This window comes from Vicugna pacos, chromosome 12 (assembly GCF_048564905.1).
Source record: "Vicugna pacos chromosome 12, VicPac4, whole genome shotgun sequence".
Classification (NCBI taxonomy): Eukaryota; Metazoa; Chordata; class Mammalia; order Artiodactyla; family Camelidae; genus Vicugna; species Vicugna pacos.
The window spans coordinates 562,348-583,324 of record NC_132998.1 but is presented as its reverse complement, the minus strand read 5'-3'; the positions used below and the strand labels follow the sequence as shown (position 1 = coordinate 583,324).

Sequence of the window (20,977 nt, the reverse complement as noted above, 5' to 3'; positions counted from 1 at the left end):
CCCGGTTGGATGTTTGGGCTGAGAGTCCAGAGTTTCAGGTTCTACCCTGATTTCGCTCCTCTGCATTCTCATATTAGCTCTTATCTGTTGCCTGGGCTCTGAGATAGTAAAGGGATGGAGAGGGCATATCTGGAGGATAATAAAAGTAGGATCTCGGGGTCAGCCTGCTGTATTACCTTGATAGCACCTGTGTAGAGGTGTGCCAGTCCCCTGGAGGCCCGCAGGGGGAGTGTTGCAAAAATGGAGACCCAAACCTTCAAATGTATAGTAACTTACCCAGGGCAAGGACTGTCCCAGGGCCAGCAGAGTGAGAGCCTACCTCTTTGTTTGTTTGTTTGTTATTTTGGTATAATCCTGGACAAAGAAGTAAGAGAGTCAAAGGGATATGGGAAGAAGAATTAGGGAAAACATGTATGGGAGCTTTTAAGAAAGGAAGAGAGAAGAGAGAATCTTAAGAATATGGGAGTGTTTGAAGGGTAGAGAAGACATTAGAGACATTGAGAAATAGTCTAGAAAGATTCCAAGTGACAGAGACAAGACAGGGGACAAAGATAGAGCTGGGGATGAGACAAAACCAGAGAATGAGAGAGAGAAGGGAAAGATGGACAGATGGATACACTCAAGATCAACACCTGGTAAGAAAGAGAACTAGGAAGGGGAGACGGAGCAAGCGAGGTTCCAGTTGTGCCAAGTTATTTCCTATCTCTCCTGCTGGCCCCATTTCTGGATTGGAGTTATAAATAGCAGAGTTGGAAAATGTCCTCTCTCCCTTTGCCTTTGTCTCAGCCTGGGGGATGGGGAGAGGAGACACAGAGGGACAGGCCTGCCGGTCCCCAGGGACATCCCTGGAAAGCCCCAGCTAGCCCCTGCCCAGGCCGGCCCAGGACTCTGCCTCCTCCAATCCGTTCCCTTTTTGAGGGTGGGAAATGTACCCTGGGAAGGGTCTGGAAGCTGGAGGCAGCCTTCCCTTTCCTCTACCTCTAGGGTCCAATCTCTCTCATCTTCCTCCTTCTTTGACAGCCCCTCCTCCCCCCCACTTAATTTCCTCTTCCTGGATCAGTCTTTTCCTTGTTTTCTCCTTTCATTCTGCCCTTGTTGATCGAACTCTTGCCCTTCTTTCTCCATCTCTTTTCTCTTTCTGTTTTCTTTCTTCTTGCCTCCTTTGCTCCCCTCTCCAGGCCTGCTCAGTTTTACTCTCTTCGTGCCTGTCTTTTCCTCTGTTCCCCTGAAGTCTATCGACGCGGTTAGCACAGCCGTTGCCACTGCTGGGCTCTGAGGGGTGGATGGAATGGGATGGGAGAGGGTGTGACTCGAACAGCAGAAGAGGTGCTCTGTGTGTCCATGGGGAGAAGGGAGCATTAAGGCACCACACCGGACTCAGGCCCGAGACCACTTACCCTTTCATCACCCTTTTCTGTCTGCATCTCTCTTCCCAGACTGGCCTTTAGCCTCATCCACTTCTCATCTCTCCAGCGTCCCCTTCTCTTTTTTGGCCCCTTTCTATCCGAATTTCTACGCTCCCCCCCAAACCCCGCCCCATTCCTAATCGCCTCTTGCACCACTCGCAGGCTTGGGCAGGAGTGGGAGGAAGGGGAGACCGCTGGCGAGGGCGGTGCCGGAGCTGAGTTGGGGCTGGGGGGCTGGAGAGGGAGCAAGGTCAGTTCCCACCCGGAGCTGCCCGCCTGAGCATCCCTCAAAGACTCCCGGCGGCCTCCACCTGCCGCGGCACCGAAGGGCGGGGCAAGGGCGGGGCGAGGGCGGGGCGAGGGTGGCATCCCTAGGGGCGGAGGCGGGAGCCCGAGTGGACGCCGGGCTGCTGCTGCTGCTGCATGCGTCCTGGCCAGTGCTGGGGCGGCGGAGCGTCAGAAGAGGGGTGACGAGGCGAGAGATTGGGAGACCCCCTGAAGGAACAGCGAGACTCGGAGACCAGAGACTCGCCCTGGAAGACCTGGGGCTCGGGGCGCGAGCGTATTTCATTGCGTTCTCAGGGGGAGTGCGCGGGGTTCGCCCCATGGCCGGGACTCGCCCCAAGGCCGGGACTCCGGGCCGCGATCCTTGGGGGGCCCCTGGGATTTATTACCTTCTCGGCTCCCTGCTCGCCGGACTGCTCTCCCCGGGGGCTGTAGCCTTCAATCTGGACGTGATGGGCGCCCTGCGCAAGGAGGGCGAGCCGGGGAGCCTCTTCGGCTTCTCTGTGGCTCTGCACCGGCAATTGCAGCCCCGACCCCAGAGCTGGTGAGTCACCGCACCCGCCCAGAATACCCGTGCCCGAGCCACAGTCTCCCCCAACCCCCTGCCCCATCTCTCAATCTTCGAACCCCACCAATACTCTTAGACTGACCACAGATACCCCACACCCCAGCCTGGAGCTTTGTCTCATCTGTTTTGGGTCTGAGACCGAGGGTCTTGCTTTGGGGATGGGTTTGAGACCAAGGTTCTTGTCTTGGCCAGGAGCCACCTCCTTTTGCCTTTCACCCAACTTGCATCCTTGTTCCAGTCCCAGGGCCTGTGGCGCCCCTCCTTCAGGGGACTGAACTCCCCCAGGGAGGGAGATTGAGCGTTTTGCCTCTGCTTAGGGCAGAAGAGCGAAAGGACAGAGGTTGAAGGTGCCATGGGAGGGATGGAAGGTAGACTCCATAAATATCTTCTTGCTAGAGTAGTGCCATGGGGTGGGGTGAGAGCAGCAGCACACTGGGAAGCCAGGAGAGACCTGCTGCTTCTGTGGCTCAAGACCACGGGGAAGGCTGGGAGAAGAGGCTCGGAAGACCTGAGGGCGGGGGTAGTCTGGCAATCTGCACTAGGTGGTTTGGTGATCGAGAGTGGCAGAGAACAGAGCCCCCCAAAGCTGTAGCAGCAGCGGCAGCAGCAGTGAGGGGGATCCAGGAAGGATGCTGGCCAGGCGGTTCCCTTTTCTCCTCCTCAGGAAATTTCCAGTTCCAGGAATCTCAGCAGTGGGGGAAGGCGGGGAGGAGTGAGGGGCAGAGGACAATTCTGGTTAGTTTCTGATCAGTTTGGGACCCGAGGGAGAAGGACACAGTTGTGTGTGGGGCCTGTGACTGTCATGCTTCTTGTGCAGTTGGCTCCTGCTCTGGTGTACCATTTGAAAAAGAGGCAGGAAGGGGAAGAAAGCTTCCCACCCCTTCCCGCCGGGGGCGGGGGGCTTTTCTCTCCTAGGCCAGACCCTAAGCCACACTAAGTGTCCATTACTGGGATCAGTGCTACCCACTGGGACTCTCCTCTCCCCACTGCTGTTGCCCTGGGGGCAGAGGGTAGGAACCAGAGCTCATTTCCCTTGCCTTGTTCAGGGAGGAGGGACTAGCTCTGATCTTTCTTCTTCCATTACCTTTGTCATTAGGGAGCAGGGTCAGTGGTCCCCCGAACTTTGGGAGTGATAGAAAGCTACTGACTTCATCTCTTCTTCAGCCTTCTCTCTGCTTCCTCCCTCATCTCTGTCTCCCTCCCATCCCCCCTCTCCCCGCATCTGCCAGAGTTCCAGGACTGGAGGCCTTTTTAGGACATGCTGAACTCTCTGAGCTATTTCCAGGCAAATTCTAGGTTATTTTTAATAGCTTGGTCTCTTGTCATTTCCCCTTCATCTCTGAAGGTGGCCCCTGATTCTGTCTCCCAGAGCCAAGCTTGGGGCTTTCCCAGAGGGGCCTGACCCCCTCACCCTGTTCTTGCTCCAGCAGGGGGCACTCCGCTATCTGGTGGCACATGAGAGGCCAGGTACCTTGCTAAGCCCCCGGGCTTTGGAGTTGCAATTCACCTGCCCCAGAATTTGCTGATTGAAAACCTTACCTATTTTGATGTCTTTCGATCTGGCCCCGGGATGAGACTTTGAAGTTTAACCTTCTTTGCGCTGTGGTTTCAGCCTCATTTATTTCCATCAACTGTAAAATGGAGATGAACAATAGTACAACCATATAGAGTTGTGGGCATTGAAAGAGTTCTTAATATATGGAAAATGCTGGGAATAGCACAGGCCTGTAGTGGGCGCTATGACAGTGCTGGTACTTTTATTCTTGTGTAGTGATCCATGGAGCTGGAGAGTAGCTTTAGTGCCTTACAGTGAGCCCTGATCCAACGGCTTGGCTAGAGCACCCCCTGGGCTGAGCCAACCTTCCAGGCAGAGCACCCTCCCCAGAGGGCCACCCAGACTGAGAGTCAGAGAGGGCTGGACTGGATCGGAGGCTGGAGTGTGTGGGAAGGTGAGAGGTGCCGAGGTAGTGGGTTACTCCTTCGCCTCCACTAAGCCAGGCTCCCAAGGAGTCCCTTGCTCCCAGCTGCCAGCATGTCTTTGTCTTTCTCTCTGCAGTGGCTGCAGCTGTGGCTACTGTCCTGTCCAGAGGCCTGGGGTGGCGAGGACCGTGGGATGAAGTCAGGAAGGAGTGTGTGGCAGGGGCAGAGGTGGAGGGACTGGAGTGGCTGCATGTGGGAACTCTTGTTCCAGGAGGCATGGTCTGTTCTGTTCTCCACTGCGTGGGGCTGGGCATAGCTATGCACTCAGCTTCTCTCCTCCAGGTGCATCCCCCAGCCCGACCCCAGCTCGTGATCTCCAGGGGAGATGTGAGCACTGAGCACTGGTTGTTCACTTCTCCTGGTACTTAGTTATGCACAGACCAGCTGAGGCATTGGTTGCCTCCGTGAGCCTACATAATGTGCGGGTTCAGTGAACACATCCAGACACCTCCCAGGGGGCAAGTGCAAAGATGAATAAGACAGTCCCGGTCCTCCAAGGGGTCACCATTCCTGTGTGTGGAGGTGAGGCACTGCAGACTTGTCCAAAGGTTGGCCATGCCACTCAGTTTCTTCTTCTGCTCAGGGTACCCTCCTCTCCCCATCCCCGTCTCCCTTTTCTGGAGGTGGCCAGTCATTGAGTGTGGTGGAAAAGTCACGGGTACTGGAGTTAGGCAGATGTAGGTTTGAATTCTAGCATACTACTAATGTCTCTGGGCAAGTTTCCTCATCTGAAAGACAGGAGAAGAATCCTTACATAGGATTGTTGTGAAGGTTAAATGAGCTGGTGAAGGTAACCTGCCTGGCCTGGTGCCCGGCACCCAGTAGAGAACCTGTTTATTTTTTTAATCGAAGTATAGTCAGTTTACAATGTCGTGTCAATTTCTGGTCAGTAGAGAGTCTTATACGTTAGTTCCTCATATCCCTGGCATCTAGCCTAGGGCTGGGTCTGACCGTAGTAGGTGCTGACTAAATATTACTTCCTTGTCTCATCAGTGCCTGACACAGGGCTCGGCAGGTGATAGATTCTCAATAAATAGTTGTGAATGAGTGCCCAGTGTCTGCTCTCTTCCCTTGAACTTCCCACCCCTTTCTCTCTCTTGACACTGGCTCTGACATGGGATGACAGCTGCGAAGAGAAAGGAGTTATGGGAAGGGAGAATGGCTCTGTGCCCCATCAGAACTGGCATGGTGCCCTGTGAATGCCTGTCTGCAATATTGCCCTGCACAGCTTTGGTCCTTGGCCCTCAGCAAGGGAGACGGAGGGAAAGAGTGTAGGAGAGAGGCCTTGGGGTTTGCTCTGCTGCCGCTTTGAGTCTCTTCCTCTATGAAGAGAGGATCCTTGTAGCCAGCTAGGTGCCTGTCACCTTGCCTCACTCTCTCCTTCACTCCTGGTCCAGGGGTTCAGCCCTAGGGGACCCAGGCAGCCTCCATTCCCAGCACAGTCCTTCCCTGGGGAAGAAGACTTGGCTGTGATCATGGAAAATTGTCCTGCCAAGAAAGTTGTATCTGGGAAAGCGTCCGAGGGGGAGGTAGGAGAGAAGACTGGGTGGGGGCAGGGTGGGTGGGAGAAGTGGGGAAAATCATGGACGTGGGGAGGAGAAGGGAGGATGGGGAAGGGGATTCAGGATGTGGGGGGAGAATGGGCAGGAATGGAGGCACTTGCCCCTACCTCCATGCCAGCTGGAATGACCGATAGAATCCTGGGCCGGCAGGATTGCTGGTGGTTGGGTGAGTCCTTGATGGGCCCCCGATGACGGGGTGGGGGAGGCAGAGCCATTTCTAGTCTCTTGCTTGGCTTCCAAAGCTGGTTCCTAGGCCACCTTATGGTGCCAGTCTGGGCTCCTGTTACTTTTGCTCCCAGCATTCTTGGCATTTCTGGGAAGGTTTCAACTGACCCATGGCTGAGGAGGAGGGCAGAGCTTGGGGATGGGGCCAGGGAGTGGGTAGGGAAGGCCTGGTCAGAAACAGGTGTTGGGAACAGGCGGTTCTTTCAAACTAGCAGTGCTGGCCAGGCTACTTGAGTTGGGGTGTGTGTGTGTGTATGTGTGTGCGTGCGTGTGTGTATACCATGTACGTGGTCTCTCATCGAGATAATATGTGCGTACGTAATGTGATGGTTGCATGGCCAAGTGTACTAATTTGCCCTTACCAGGACATGGGAAAACTGACGTTTGGCCCTTTTCCTGAGTCCTCCAACACTCTGCCTGGTACCAAGGAGCTGGGCCTGGGCAGCTCTGGGGAGGTGAAGGGCTCCGGCCACTAACTCCTGCCCCATCGCGCAGGCTGCTGGCGGGCGCTCCCCAGGCTCTGGCTCTGCCTGGGCAGCAGGCGAATCGCACCGGAGGACTCTTCGCCTGCCCCCTGAGCCTGGAGGAGACTGACTGCTCCAGGGTGGACATCGACCGGGGAGGTGAGGGCCTTGTGGGGGTCGGGTGGGGGGAAGCACATGACGGGGGGAGGGGAGGCCCCTCCACTCCCCTCCCCTAATTCCCCGAATCCTGCCTCTAGCGGATGTGCAGAAGGAGAGTAAGGAGAACCAGTGGTTGGGAGTCAGTGTTCGGAGCCAGGGGCCTGGGGGCAAGATTGTTGTGAGTACTACAGGTTTTTTCACTTTTAATATTTACCATTTTTATTGAAAAAAGTCACAAAAGTTAATTTTTAAAAAGAGGGAGAAATAGTTTGACTCTGTAATAGTAATATAATTGCGGTGAGTACATCTTCTGCCTGTATGCAAGGGTGGTGTGTGTGTGTGTGTGTGTGTGTGTGTGTGTGTGTAGTGTGTATATACACAGATGTGCTTACAGAACTCAGGTTGGCCATACGGTGTGATGGTCTGGTTCCCAGGACCTCAGGGAGATATAAAAAAGCATAAGACACAGTCCCTGTCCTTATAAATTTAAAAACATCTAACTGCTCATTCATCCACTCATTTGTCAAACTCAGGTGTTGTGCTAGTTGCTGAGAGAGGACAGGTGAACACAGGGAAAAGCCTGGCCCGTGCCTCAGCTAGCCTGCTGCCTAGCTGCAGAGATTCTCATTCTCTCTTTCTCTGTGTCTGTTTCTCTCTTTCTCTGTGTCATCGCTAACACGCACAAACACAATAATACAAGTCACTACGGGGCAGAGCGTGGTTAATGTTAAGTGAGTGGTACAGTCCCCAGTCTATAAAAGTCCGAGGGAGGAAAGGAGAGAAAAGACTCCTGCAGGTGGGGGTGATTTGAGCCAGGATTTCAAGAATAAGCAATGCTTGGAGAGTGGAGAAGGAAGGAAGCTCTTTGCAGATGAGGTGGTGGCACTTGGAAAGGGTTAGAGGCAGGACCAAGCTGGGCACGTTGGGGATTGTCTCATCTGGCGGGATCAAGGAGGCACGAGTTCTGTGTGCTGGCTTCGTTGTGCTGTGGGCAGCCGGGCAGAACGTGGAGCAAGGGTTTCTCCCTCCAGGGCTGGGAAGCGGGTGCAGACAGGGTAGGATGGGGGTCCTGTATATACCTGCCTAACACTGGCTGGGTAGTGGTACCCAAGTGATGCTGGCAGAGGAGTGTGTGGATGTGTGCACACAAACCAGTGTCTGCCAAACATGTGCATGTGTGTATGTGGGTCAAGTAGGTCCCCAGCCCATGCACTAGAATGACGGCTCCTTTCCTCGCACAGACCTGTGCACACCGATACGAGTCGCGTCAGCGAGTGGACCAGATCCTGGAGACAAGGGATGTGATTGGTCGCTGCTTTGTGCTAAGCCAAGACCTGGCCATCCATGACGAGCTGGATGGTGGGGAGTGGAAGTTCTGTGAGGGGCGCCCGCAGGGCCACGAACAGTTTGGGTTCTGCCAGCAGGGCACGGCCGCTGCCTTCTCTCCAGACAGCCACTACCTCCTCTTTGGAGCCCCGGGAACTTATAACTGGAAGGGTGAGTCACACCTGGGGGAGGGGAGAAGGGAACCAAAATGTCCCAGTACCTCAGAGAGGGGACTGGGGGCAGCACGGTGCCAAGCATGCCCACAAGTTCACTGCCACGCCTCCCACCACCGTCATGCCAGTATACACACATTCACGAATGGGGCTATCTCCTCTCCTTCGCATGGCTGAGTGTTCTGCAACAGGCTGGCACGAGTCCCCACATCCACCGCTGGGCACCTGCCCTGCCGGGGCGCGCATGCTCCAACACACCAGCCCACCCTTCATCACTCCCATTCCCATCTCTGCACGCTGCCGCTGGCCAGGCTGACACTCGGTGAGTGTGATGCCAAGTCTGGGGGACCCCAGGCAGCTTGGGCCGGGGAGGGGGTGGAGACAGGGCTGGAAAGGAGAGGAGGGGCTTCCCTGGGGGCCTGTCTAACATCCGGCCTGGGGGTGCACCTCACTTCCTGCCCCGGGCACTAACAGATCTGTCCTTGCAGGCACAGCCAGGGTGGAGCTCTGTGCACAGGGCTCAGCGGACCTGGCACATCTGGACGACGGGCCCTACGAGGCGGGGGGTGAGAAGGAGCAGGACCCCCGCCTCATCCCGGTCCCTGCCAACAGCTACTTTGGTAGGGACCCCTCCCCGGCCCAGAGCTGCTCTAACCCTCTGTTCCTCTTTCTCTCATCCTCCCTCTCCACGCTCCCATCCTTCTGTCTCTGTCTCTGTCTCTCTGTCTCTGATTCTTATCTCTCTGGTCTCTTTGTCTCTCTCATGTTCTTTCTCCACTTCTTCCTCTTCTACCTTCTCCTTGCCTTTCTGCCTGCCTCTGTCTCTCCACTCTGTGGCCTCTTCCCTGGATGTCCCTCCCTGGTGTCTCCCCCCACCCCCACCCCATCCCCCGCAGGGTTGCTCTTTGTGACCAACATTGATAGCTCAGACCCTGACCAGCTGGTGTATAAAACTTTGGACCCTGCTGACCGGCTTCCAGGACCAGCCGGAGACTTGGCCCTGAATAGCTACTTAGGTTTGTAAGCGCCCCTCCACGTCTTCCTGGGCCCTGGGGGCTTGGCCTGGCCTCCCCTCCTCTCCTGCCCTGCCCCACAACAGCACACTTTCAGGGAAATACCCACTGGGCCCAACTTACAGAGAAGAGCTGAGCCCAGTAACCAGGATGGAGGAGAAGAGGCCCCAGGGGTGACAGCCTAGGGGGCTGTGACCGGGGTCTCTGGAGGAAGGTCCAGGTGGGTGGGACTGTCCCGGGAAGGAAGGAAGCTAGACCTCTGGGGGCCTTCCTCTGAGGGAGGGATGGTGGGCACGTGTGCAGACAGGTCCAGCTGTGTTGGTAAGTCCCTCTCATTGTCTCATCTGCATCCCTCTGCAGAAGAGGAGGAAATGAAGCCCGGGAGATGTTTGGGTGAATCAGGTTCTCCCCTACTCCCCCATGTCTCCCCCCTCCCATCCATGTGAAGACTTTCTCTCCCTGCTTGGATGGTGGGAATAGGGGCAAGGAAGGTGCATTGGATGGAATGGGGGCCTCCTGAGTGTGCAGAGGGTAGAGCAGTTCCCTGGGAATCATATGGGAGGCGACCTGCCCTAGCTCCTGCCAGTGCCACAGCCCCCTGCCCAGCTCCTTGGCCTTCTCAGTGGCCTTTCTCCTTCCTCCCCAGTCCTTGAGGCCGACCTCACCGCAACCCTTGTGCCAGCCCCCAGTATCTGGGTGGGGAGGGCTGCCAGGCCTCCAGAGGGGAGGAGGAGTGGTGCAGCCGTGGTGGGGATACCTTGGCAGGCGCCTTCCACCTATTGGCTCCAACCTGCTCGGAGAGAGGCAGGGTGGGGGAGCGCTTACTAGTGGGTCGCCCCCACTCAGGTTTCTCCATTGACTCGGGGAAGGCGCTGATGCGAGCAGAGGAGCTGAGCTTTGTGGCAGGGGCCCCTCGTGCCAACCACAAGGGTGCTGTGGTCATTCTGCGCAAAGACAGTGCCAGCCGCCTGGTGCCCGAAGTTACACTGTCTGGGGAGCGCCTGACCTCCGGCTTTGGCTACTCACTGGCTGTGGCTGATCTCAACAATGATGGGTGAGAGAGGGCCGAGGGAAGTGGAGCCTGGGGGAGGCTGGGTCCGGGAAGGGTGAGGGGCCTCTGGCCTTTCCTCCTGACTCCCCAGGCTGGGAAGGACCCCACACTGACTGTCTTCCTCTCTCCGTAGCTGGACAGACCTGATAGTGGGTGCCCCCTACTTCTTTGAGCGCCAAGAAGAGTTAGGGGGTGCCGTGTATGTGTATATGAACCAGGGGGGTCACTGGGCTGGGGTCTCCCCTCTCCGGCTCTGCGGCTCCCCCGACTCCATGTTTGGGATCAGCCTGGCTGTCTTGGGGGACCTCAACCGAGACGGCTTCCCAGGTGTGACTGGGACCGGGAGAGGCTCAGGGGAGGGAGGGGGCAGGGCAGGGGTGGGGAGGTACCTCTGAGGTCAGGAGGAAGGTCCTCTGAGGGCCCAGGGAGGGGAGCAGCCTAGGCTCACACCTGGGCAGCTTTGTGACCTTGGGCAGGTGCCCCTTCTGAGCTAGCGTTATCTGCAGAGAGTAGCTGAGAGGACTGAACGTGATGCGTGTAAGGCGCCCAGGACTTAGTAGCCGCTCAGGAAGATCGGGAAGACAGGACATGGAGCTGAGTGACTGAGGGAAAGCTGGGGCCTGGACCTTGTGCCTCTCTGCCCCCTGCCCCCCAAGGTCTGATTGCCTTTCTCCTGCTCCCGCAGACATCGCCGTGGGGGCTCCCTTCGATGGGGATGGGAAAGTCTTCATCTACCACGGGAGCAGCCTGGGGCTTGTCGTCACAGCTTCCCAGGTGAGGGCAGTGGCGGGACCAGGAACGGGCGTGGGTGGGGCAGGCAGCCGGGCCGCAGCGGCAGGGGAGGCAGAGGCCCGGGGGTGGTGGGTGGGAGGCCGACGGTCTGGCCCCGCAGGTGTTGGAGGGCGAGGCCGTGGGCATAAAGAGCTTTGGCTACTCGCTGTCGGGCGGCCTGGACGTGGATGGGAACCATTACCCGGACCTGCTGGTGGGCTCCCTGGCCGACACAGCTGTGCTCTTCAGGTGAGCCCTCCTTCTGCTCTGTCGTCTTTCTCCCCGAGGCCCGGAGCACCCCCCTCCCCGTCCTCCCCGCCCCAGGCCAGCTCTGCTGCTGGAGAGTCCACCACCTCCCCGCTTTCCCAGCCTCAAGTTCTCGTGCCTCCTGTGCCCTCCACTCCCCATTCCCCAGGGCCAGGCCTGTCCTCCACGTCTCCCACGAGGTCTCTATCCTTCCGAGAACCATCGACCTAGAACAGCCCAACTGTGCTGGCGGCCACTCAGTCTGGTGAGGTGGGATCCCAGGGGAGGGCGGAGGGGAGCCTCCAGGGTCCAGTCTTGCACCTCCAGCTCCCTTTCTCTGCCCAGTTTGGGGCTGGGGCTGGGGCAGGAGTGTGCGGGGTCGAGGTGGGACCGTGGCCTGTCAGCCTCGCCTTTGTCCCTGCAGCATGGACCTAAGGGTCTGTTTCAGCTACGTCGCATCGCCCAGCAGCTACAGCCCTGTTGTGGGTGAGTGAGGCCCCTCCACCACCACCCCACTGGGTCTCCCGGTGCGTCCCCCGAGGTGGAGGAAGGGCCGACTGGAGCCCTTCCCCAGCTCACTGGCTCCTCCTCTCCCACCTGCCACAGCCCTGGATTACACGTTAGATGGGGACACAGACCGGAGGCTCCGGGGCCAGGTCCCCCGTGTGACCTTCCTGAGCCGTGGCCCGGATGACCCTAAGCACCAGGCCTCAGGCACCGTGTGGCTGAAACGCCAGCATGACCGAGTCTGTGGTGACACCACGCTCCAGCTTCAGGTGCACGCTGCCCCCTTGGCCCCTGAGGGTCACTCTCACATCCTCTTTCTTCCTGCTTTCCTCTCAGCTTCTTCCCTAACACACGCACACCTCATTCTAAGATCTCGACCTTGGGGAAGGCTCCCTATTGAGCTGACCACCCCCACCCACCAACCGCTGCCTTCTTGCCTCTCCTGTTAAGCTCGGTCCTCCCTGCAGATGGTGACAGCAGGTTGAGTCTTCACGTCTGGTTCTCAAAGCCCTGCTCTCCTCCCATCTCCACCCCAGTCGCTCTCCCTCCTCCTTGCCCAGTTCTCACCTCTCTCCTGCACCTCCCTGAGCCTCTTTCCGAATTTCGGGATCTGTCTCAGGTCTGGCTGGGGCTTTGGGCAGGGCTGGGGCTGGGGGTTGTTCTTGTATCCACGCCTGTCTTTTCGCTTCCCAGGAGAATGTCAAAGACAAGCTTCGGGCCATTGTGGTGACCCTGTCCTATAGTCTCCCGACCCCTCGGCTCCGGCGACAGGCTCCTGGCCAGGGGCTGCCCCCAGTGGCCCCCATCCTCAATGCCCACCAGCCCAGCACCCAGCGGACGGAGGTGAGCATGGGTTCCAGCTTAGCCCAGGAAAAGGAGCCGTGGCCCCTTGCCAGTGACACTCACTCACAGCTTGCAAGACTCTTTCACCTGTTACCCCAGTATTTCCTCCTGTTTCTAGATGCTGTAACAGGGTGGACCCCAGATGAAACATGGCCCAAGTGATCATGAGTTCCTAGTTGGAGGGGACAGGCAGGCATTCAGGGGCCCAGGGTTGTGGGGCTCTGCCGTCTTCAAATGTGGTCTCCAAGGCCATTTCTATCCCAGCCTGCTGGAGGGGAGTGTGGCGCTCCTTGCATGGGATTCACGGCCGGTCTGGCAGTGGTGCTCTTCACTTCGCGTTCTCAGTCTGGGGCTCAGTTACATGGGAGAAAGGCCGAGGAAATATGGCCTTGCTCTGGACTAGCCTGCTAGCCTCTACTGCGACATCGTAATACTCCCATCATTTTGCTGATGGGGCCCCAGCTCAGAGTGGTTGAGTGACCAGCTCGATATCACACAGCTGGGAAGCCGCAGATCTTTGAGTTGAACACAGGCTATTTACCCCTGTGATCCTCTACCCCACCTAGGCAAGGCACATTCACCCCCTAGTAATGACCCTCCTCGAATCTCTCCTCAGATCCACTTCCTGAAGCAAGGCTGTGGGGAAGATAAGATCTGTCAGAGCAACCTGCAGCTGGTCCACGCCCGTTTCTGCACCCGCATCAGTGACACCGAGTTTCAGCCTCTGCCCATGTGAGGCGGAGCAAGGGAGCAGGCGGGGTGGGAAGGCAAGAGCTCCAGGATCGAAGGAAGTCCCCTCAGGAGCGCCAGTCTGCAGGGAGAAAGCGGAAGGCTGGGGGGGACCTGCTGATAATTCAGAAGTTTGCAGATGAGGGCAGTGGTGGACCCACCGGTGCTCCCCTGGCAAGGAATGACAGGCCTTCACTATATATATACATATATATATATATACACAAACATACAGTTCACATATCATATCTCTCTCTTTTTAGTCTTCACGACCCTGTGAGATAGGAATTCTTGTAAATCCCACTTTATAAATGGAAAATGGAGGCCTAGAGAGGTTAGGTTACTTGCCCAAGGTCAGTTAGTGGTGGAGCTGGGACCAGAATGGAGGTCCCCTAACTCCAAGTCTTGATTCTCTTAAGCCTGAGATTTGGGAGACCCAGGCGGGAGGAGAGGGGGCATGACCTGGGGGAAGGAGGCAGGAGAGGGGGAGGCGGGGGGAGGTGTTCAGATCTTAGAGTGAGTGGGATCTGACCCTCCAGGGACGCGGATGGGACGACAGCCCTGTTTGCACTGAGTGGGCAGCCAGTTATCGGCCTGGAGCTGAAGGTCACCAATCTGCCCTCGGACCCAGCCCAGCCCCAGGCCGACGGGGATGACGCTCACGAGGCCCAGCTCCTGGTCACCCTCCCTGCCTCTCTGCACTACTCAGGAGTCCGGGCCCTGGACCCTGCGGTGAGGACCTGGGCAGGGTAGGCGTGGGGTGTTCAGGGGCTCCAGCAACCCAAGCTGACCTCTCCTTCTCTCCCCACTCCAGGAGAAGCCACTGTGCCTGTCCAATGACAACGCCTCCCACGTCGAGTGTGAGCTGGGGAACCCCATGAAGAGAGGCGCCCAGGTTGGCACATCTGCCCCTGTCCGTATCCAAGTGGCTCTCTATCCCCCGATCCTTCCTCAAGCCCCTTGCCCTTCTGAACTCTCATCCTGCTCCGTCCTTGGTCCAGGTCACCTTCTACCTCATCCTTAGCACCTCGGGGATCACCATTGAGACCACAGAGCTAGAGGTGGAGCTGCTGTTAGCCACGTAAGTCTGGTGGGGCCAGGGTGGGTGATGGTGGGGCAAGTTGGCTGGAAGTCCACCTAGAAGGGGCTTCACTGTCCTCACTTGACCCTTTGGGGTGGCGTCTGTGCCCGCTGCCCACGCCCGCCCTGCCACACGCCAGGATCAGCGAGCAGGAGCTGCGTCCGGTCTCTGCCCGAGCTCGTGTCTTCATCGAGCTGCCGCTGTCCATCACGGGGTAAGCCCTGCCCAGGGGGGCACCGCCGCCAGAGGGGTGGGCACTGCTACTCCCAAACCCAGGCCTGGGCTCTGCCTCACCCTCCATCAGGCCCCAGGCCTCCTGAGCCCCCATTTTGACCCCTCCTTGCCAGGGTGGCCATTCCCCAGCAGCTCTTCTTCTCCGGTGTGGTGCGGGGTGAGAGTGCCATGCAGTCTGAGCGGGATGTGGGCAGCAAGGTCAAGTACGAGGTCACGGTGAGTGTCCTGGTGAGGCCCCTCCTTCTTGGCACAGAGGAGGGGCTGAGATCTGCCCCAGGAGCTGTGGCTCTTCTCCCATATGGCCGCATGGTTGTCCAGCGAGTTCGAGGCCTCGCTCAGCTCCTGGGCCTTGGCTGTGGGCAGGTGTTTGTGCTGGGGCCTCAGTTGGCCATTTCCTGCTCAGCCCTGGCCGGCCGTCTCACCTGCTGGTCTGGGGAGCCCATGAGGGCCCAGGGCAGCTGCTCTGCCTAGGGCCTCAGCTGGGGGCTGGGGACTCGGGGGCAGGGCTGCTGTCTCTCTCCCGGACTCTGCCCTGGCACGGCTGGGGCCTTCCCACACCTCTAGTGGCATCTCTAGGTTTTCCTGGGCTTGAGGCGGGCAGAGACTGGCGCCTGGATCTAGGATCCTGGGTCTTTGTCGAGACTCTGCTCTCTGAGGCCTCCCTGCAGCCTGCGTGCTCTCCATCCCCAGGGATTTAGTGGTCTTCACCCTCGCTTGTGCCCACAGGTCTCCAACCAAGGCCAGTCACTCAACACCCTGGGCTCTGCCTTCCTCAACATCATGTGGCCTCACGAGATTGCCAATGGGAAGTGGCTGCTGTACCCCATGCGGGTGGAGCTGGAGGGCGGGCAGGGGCCCAGGCAGAAGGGGCTCTGTTCCCCCAGGCCCAACGCCCTCTACCTGGTGAGGCTTAGGCCGGGTGGGCGGGGCTGCTGAATTGGGGTGGGGGGTAGACTTGGGGAAGGACGCTGTGGGCTGAGGGTGTGTGGGTAGGTGGGGGGCCCAGAGGAAGGTGGTGGGTAGGAGATGCCATCTCAGGACTGCTGCGTTTGGAGGGACCCTCACTGGGCCCCCTCCCCACCTCAGGATGTGGACAGCAGGGACAGGAGGCGGCGGGAGCTGGGGCAGCCGGAGCAGCCCGACCCTCGTGAGCAGCCGGAGCCCAGCACGTCCTGGTGGCCAGTGTCCTCTGCCGAGAAGAAGAAAAACATCACCCTGGTGCGGGCAGGGCAAACTTGGTGCAGCCAGGATGGGGGAGGGGGCGCGTGGTATGATAGAGGATGCGGGTGGTGGGGAGGGAATGGTGTGTCAGGATGGTGGGTGGTGCGTGGGGAGGTGCGATGGTCTGACACCCGGGCAAGTTGACAGGACAGTGCACAACACACCTGTGAGGCAGCTGCAGATGCCAAAGTCCCACCCCTCCACGCTCAGCAGGTGCTTACTCCAGGGCAGGCACTTACCTATAGCCTTTTCATCTTGTGGATGAAAGTTCACGGTTTATAGAGGTGGGATGGTCTTAGCCACCTCTGAGATCTCTTTGTTCTTCTTTTGAATTCTTTTTCGACAAAAAGTCAATTTGCATAAGGAAACCTGCTTGATTTTCACAATGTCAAGGACGCTTTAGGTTTTTGACAGTTCTAGCAATTAAATTGGTAGTATATTTATGTGATTTATTGTCTCTCCTTTTTGAGCAGTGTTGCCCCCCCTTTTCCTACTTGTGTCACCTAGCTTTGTTCCACAAGCAGACTTATTGAGCAGATTAGCGCATGCTCTGTGCTGTCCCTTGTAGGGCGGTGCTGGCAGGGAGAGTGAGCAGGGGACATAGGTTAGCGGGGTACTTGGTCTGGTGGCAAGGGGGTGAATCCCAGGTGTGGAAGGAAGGACAATAGTGGCAAGAAGAGTCAAAGAGGCCTTTTCAGGGGAAGCTAAGCGGCAGGGCCAGCTGTGGTGTCAGCTGTCTGGGAGGGAGTTCCACTGCCACACCCCGTCCCTCTCGGGGCTTCCTCAGCTTCTCTGCTCGCCCGAGAGCATGACCTGAAGCAAACGAAGGCGCCTCAGGGATAGTAAGAGCTTGTGTCATCGCTGTTTCCCTGACATATGGCTAGTCCTGGCCTTCCCCATGTGACTGGTTTCCTCGGAAAGCCCTCCCTTTCTGATAATAACTTTGAAATGGATTCTTTTACTAGAAATGGCATTTAGACAGATTGACCAAGGATTCTTGAATTGCACCAAAGCGGCAAAATAAAGGATGACGCAAGGAATTCAAACACTGTCAAAGCCAGTCTTCTGTATACGAAGTGTGATAAATAGAACATTAATCTTAGGCGAACAGGCCATTAGGTGGGATTGGGCCAAATGGATTTAAGTCAGGCCTGGAAGGAGCAGGGCCTAAGTCCCCTGCCCCCCAGCGGCTCTGGGGCAGCCTCATCCTCCTTCAGTGAGTCTGGGCTTAGCAGAGGAATGCGGCTTTGCCCACTCTGGACCTGGGTTCAAATATCTGCTCCACCTCTTAGCAGCTTTGTTAGCTGTGTGACCTGAGGGAGGTCACCTGGCTTGTTTGAACTTGAATTTCCTAGTTTGAAAGATGGAGATGATGGTAATATGCACGTTGCAGAACAATAGCACATTTAAATGGGGCAAGTACCTCGCAGATAGTAGATGCTCAGTAAATGGGACCGTCATTAAGTAGCAGAAGCGGCACCTGGGGAAGCTGCTCTGCCTGTTGCTGTCCTCCCTGCTCCCCATGCATCTCAAAGCCAAATAGCCCGGATTTGGGGTAGGCTGCTGTTTTGGACCAAGGGTTAGTTTGGGAAGACTTCCTGGAGGAAGGGGGCTTGAAGCCAAGTAAGGAAAATGGGATAGATATTGAATGAGGAGCCAAGGGAATGGGAGGCTCAGGGAGGGATGGAGGGAAGGCTCTGGGCAGACTCAGTGTCTGTGTGAGCACGACTGTGAGGGTGCTGGGCCCTGAGCAGCTCAGTGGGGTGGGGCCACGCGGCTCAGAGCCTCGCCTGTCCTGGTCCCCAGGACTGCTCCCGGGGCACGGCCAACTGCGTGGTGTTCAGCTGCCCTCTCTACAGTTTTGACCGCGCGGCTGTGCTGCACGTCTGGGGCCGCCTCTGGAACAGCACCTTCCTGGAGGTGAGCGCACGGCCAGGGCACCGGGCTGGGCGTCCTCTTCCCCAACAGCCCCTCGGGGATTCACTTCTCCTCCCACCTCCTCTGTGTCCAAATGCAGCACACTGGGCCCAAGACAGGCGGAAACACCCTCTTCCATTTACAGCTTCAGAAGCTGGGGGAGGGGGGCCTTAGGCATTTAGGAGGAGGGTCTCCTTCCCTGCTCCCTTAGGAGTACTCAGCTGTGAAGTCCCTGGAGGTGATCGTTCGAGCCAACATCACCGTGAAGTCTTCCATCAAGAACCTGCTGCTCAGAGACGCCTCCACAGTGGTGAGCTGCAGGGCTGGGGAGGAGGGGCCGGGGCATCTCTTCTCTCCTGACGCGCCCGCCCTCGTTCCGCGAACTCCTCCCTCCCCAGATCCCAGTGATGGTATACCTGGACCCCGTGGCAGTGGTGGCAGAAGGAGTCCCCTGGTGGGTCATCCTCCTGGCTGTCCTGGCCGGGCTGCTGGTGTTGGCGCTACTGGTGTTGCTCATGTGGAAGGTGAGGCTTGGGGAGGGGGAGGCCGGCAGGGGCTGGGCTCCTTGTCAGGCAGGTGGCCTCTCCAGGTGTGGTTCTCTCACCCACACTCCCATTTCTTCAGCAGATCTGCACTGAGCCCTTACCCTGCACATACCAGGGACCCTGTCGGGCCCTGGACCGTTCGGAGATAAGTCAGGTGCAGATCTTGTCAGAGGTTTTATAGTCTCGTGGGGGAGGGGAGCCTGTGGTCAAGGACAAGGCAGAGGTACTAAGTCAGGAGAGTGCAGGGGGAATTCAAGGGGGGAGAGCTTGAGAGCCGGGGGGCCTGGAGCTGGGCCTTAGCAGGTGGGGTAGCAGGGTCTGGATGTGGGGAGGTGAATGGGTGGGTCTGCGCCTTTCAAAAGGACCATGGGAGGCAAAGCCATGGAGGCAGGGAAATGTGGGATGATTTAACTAGAGCATGGCAAGTAATGCTAGGAAGGAAGCTGTGGCCACGAAAGCCAACCAGTGTGGAGAACTGCCTCCAGGGAACTGTCTCCAGGACCGAACTCGGATCCTGCACATTCCAGGCTCCACGTGGAACCATGCTCGTGCACAGAGTGTAGCCAGAACCACGTGTGCATCTGGGGCTGCACTGGGAGCACATACGAGCACATGTCAGTACAGTCACACCCGTCACCTGCGGTCATCCCCTGAACCACATGCTACGTTTGCGGAACCACGCACGCCCTTGGGGCTTTAGGGGGAACTGCCCCTCCCCTCCTCCCGGGGACCACAGACCAAGCACACGCTCTGGCACATGGGAGTCATCAGGGGACCAGGCCTCTGGGCGTCCAGGCTGTTGGGAACCTTGCCAGCTCTTTTTAGGGGAGATTGATGCCTGGCTCCCGGATCTCTGCTTCCTGCTCGCACGGAAGGGGGGCAGAGCAGAAGTGGGGGCCCCCATCTTTCTCCAGTCTTCCCATCCTCCACCTCTTCTGCTCCCCTCCTCCCTTACATCCCAGTGTGGCTTCTTCCATCGGAGCAGCCAGAGCTCATCTTTTCCCACCAACTATCACCGGGCCCATCTGGCTGTGCAGCCCTCGGCCATGGAAGCCGGGGGTCCAGGGACTGTGGGGTAATTGTGTGTGAGCATGTGTGTGTGCGTGTGTGGGGATGTATGTGTGTGAGTGTGAGATACTCCCAGTAGTCACGGGACCAGGAACGTGCAGGGTGAAGGAATGAGATTGCACGGGGGCCGCGTGAGTTCTAGGAGCTGGGGTGGGAGGGCCTTACCAGGGTGAGGTTACGAGGGTGAGTATACACAGCCGGGGGCACGCACCAGGGTTGGGTGGGCTCCTGGGGTGTGAGCATGTGGGAGTACAGGGAGGTGCCATGCATGTCTTCTGGGGGCATGAGTGTGCAGACAGTCGTGCAAGGAGGTGCCGTGCAGTCTGAGCATGTAGGAGTCTTGGGTAGTCCTGAGTGTGAGCAGTCCTGAGCGTGAGTGTGCAAGGGGCGCATTTCCATCTTGGTGTGGAAGGGCCAGCATGTTCATGATTTAGGGAGGGGCCAGGCCATTTTATTCACAGAGGGGAGGGCCCAGCCCGAGGTGGGTGCTCCCAGCGCATGAGCACACAGGCTTGAGAGGAATTATTCCGGAGCTTCCACGGGTCTCGGAAGACATGTTTTCCCTCCAATCTCGTTTGTGTTCCTGGGGATGCTACTGGGCCTCTTAAAAGCTTGGGGGTGTGTGGGAACCTTTGGGGTCAGCGGTCCTGATGTTCTACCTTCAAGCCCCTCTTTCAGGTGCCAAGGGAGATGTCCTTGGTCCTGCACCTCAGGCTCCCTCCTGGTCTTTCTCTTGCTGTGAATGAGGACCTGGGGACCCAGCATGGATGGTGGCCCTCGTTGGGGCTGCTTGCTGAGCTGGCTGCCGCCCAGCCTGTCTCCTTCCTGCTGCCGTTGGTCCTTTCTGTCCCAGGGACGGTGGGGGCAGGCAGCTGGCTGTGCTGAGCATCTGCCCCAGGGACCTCAGCCCCGCAGGCTCCTCACGTCTGGCCTGGTGTCCTTCCAGATGGGATTCTTCAAGCGAGCGCGGTACCCCGAAGCTGCCGTGCCCCAGTACCACGCGGTGAAGATCCCGCGGGAAGACCGGCAGCAGTTCAAGGAGGAGAAGACGGGCACGATCCTGAGGAACAACTGGGGCAGCCCCCGGCGGGAGGGCCCCGACGCGCACCCCATCCTGGCTGGGGATGGGCAGCCCGAGCTGGGCCCCGATGGCCACCCTGTGCCAAGCACTGCCTAGCCTCCTTTGTCCCAGCTGGCCCGGGGGCCCCCGCCACCCCTTTCCCAGAGACGGCTCCTGGGGGTAAAGAGGGGGGACCCGGTCGCTGGTGTCCCATCAGGATTTGGCAGGATCTGCTTCCTCAGGGCACAGACCTCTCCCCCCATGAGGACCACCCCCCAAACCTCCCCTTAGGATGCTGTTAGGTGAGAAGGGAAACCAGGGATGGGTCATGGGGGGGGTGAGGAGGGCAGTGATGTTCTGATGCAAAAGTGGGGAGAGGGGACCCTAATCCTTCCCTCTCCCATTCACCCTGTATAATGGAACCCCAAGGACCTGTCTCCCCAAAAGTGCCTTAAGCCCAGAGGGTGGGGAGGAGGTTATGTCGCTGACTCAGGGGCTCTTCCTTCCCTAGCTTCCCCTCTCCTCTGACCTTAGTTGGTTGAT

At 58.2% G+C, this 20,977-nt stretch overlaps 1 protein-coding gene across 3 annotated transcripts; it reads left to right on the top strand.

Moving 5' to 3' along the window:
* Positions 1–1,795: 1,795 nt before the first annotated feature.
* On the top strand, positions 1,796–20,911 carry LOC140699999 (integrin alpha-7-like). 3 transcript variants are annotated; one of them, XM_072972426.1, is made up of 26 exons: positions 1,796–2,235; positions 6,522–6,649; positions 6,748–6,827; positions 7,891–8,146; positions 8,637–8,768; positions 9,045–9,164; positions 10,008–10,215; positions 10,346–10,539; positions 10,898–10,986; positions 11,105–11,232; positions 11,399–11,494; positions 11,654–11,715; positions 11,836–12,005; positions 12,430–12,579; positions 13,196–13,311; positions 13,848–14,040; positions 14,123–14,203; positions 14,310–14,389; positions 14,529–14,603; positions 14,737–14,839; positions 15,350–15,526; positions 15,710–15,841; positions 17,651–17,764; positions 17,973–18,071; positions 18,160–18,285; positions 20,321–20,911. In XM_072972426.1, exons 1-26 carry the CDS (start codon positions 2,012–2,014, stop codon positions 20,549–20,551), a joined length of 3,564 nt encoding a protein of 1,187 aa, XP_072828527.1. In that variant the 5' UTR covers positions 1,796–2,011; the 3' UTR covers positions 20,552–20,911. The 3 variants fall into 3 exon arrangements, with proteins under 3 accessions (XP_072828527.1, XP_072828526.1, XP_072828525.1); XM_072972425.1 differs by lacking the exon at positions 8,637–8,768; XM_072972424.1 differs by lacking the exon at positions 9,045–9,164 and having other exon boundaries at positions 20,321–20,905.
* Positions 20,912–20,977: the final 66 nt, after the last annotated feature.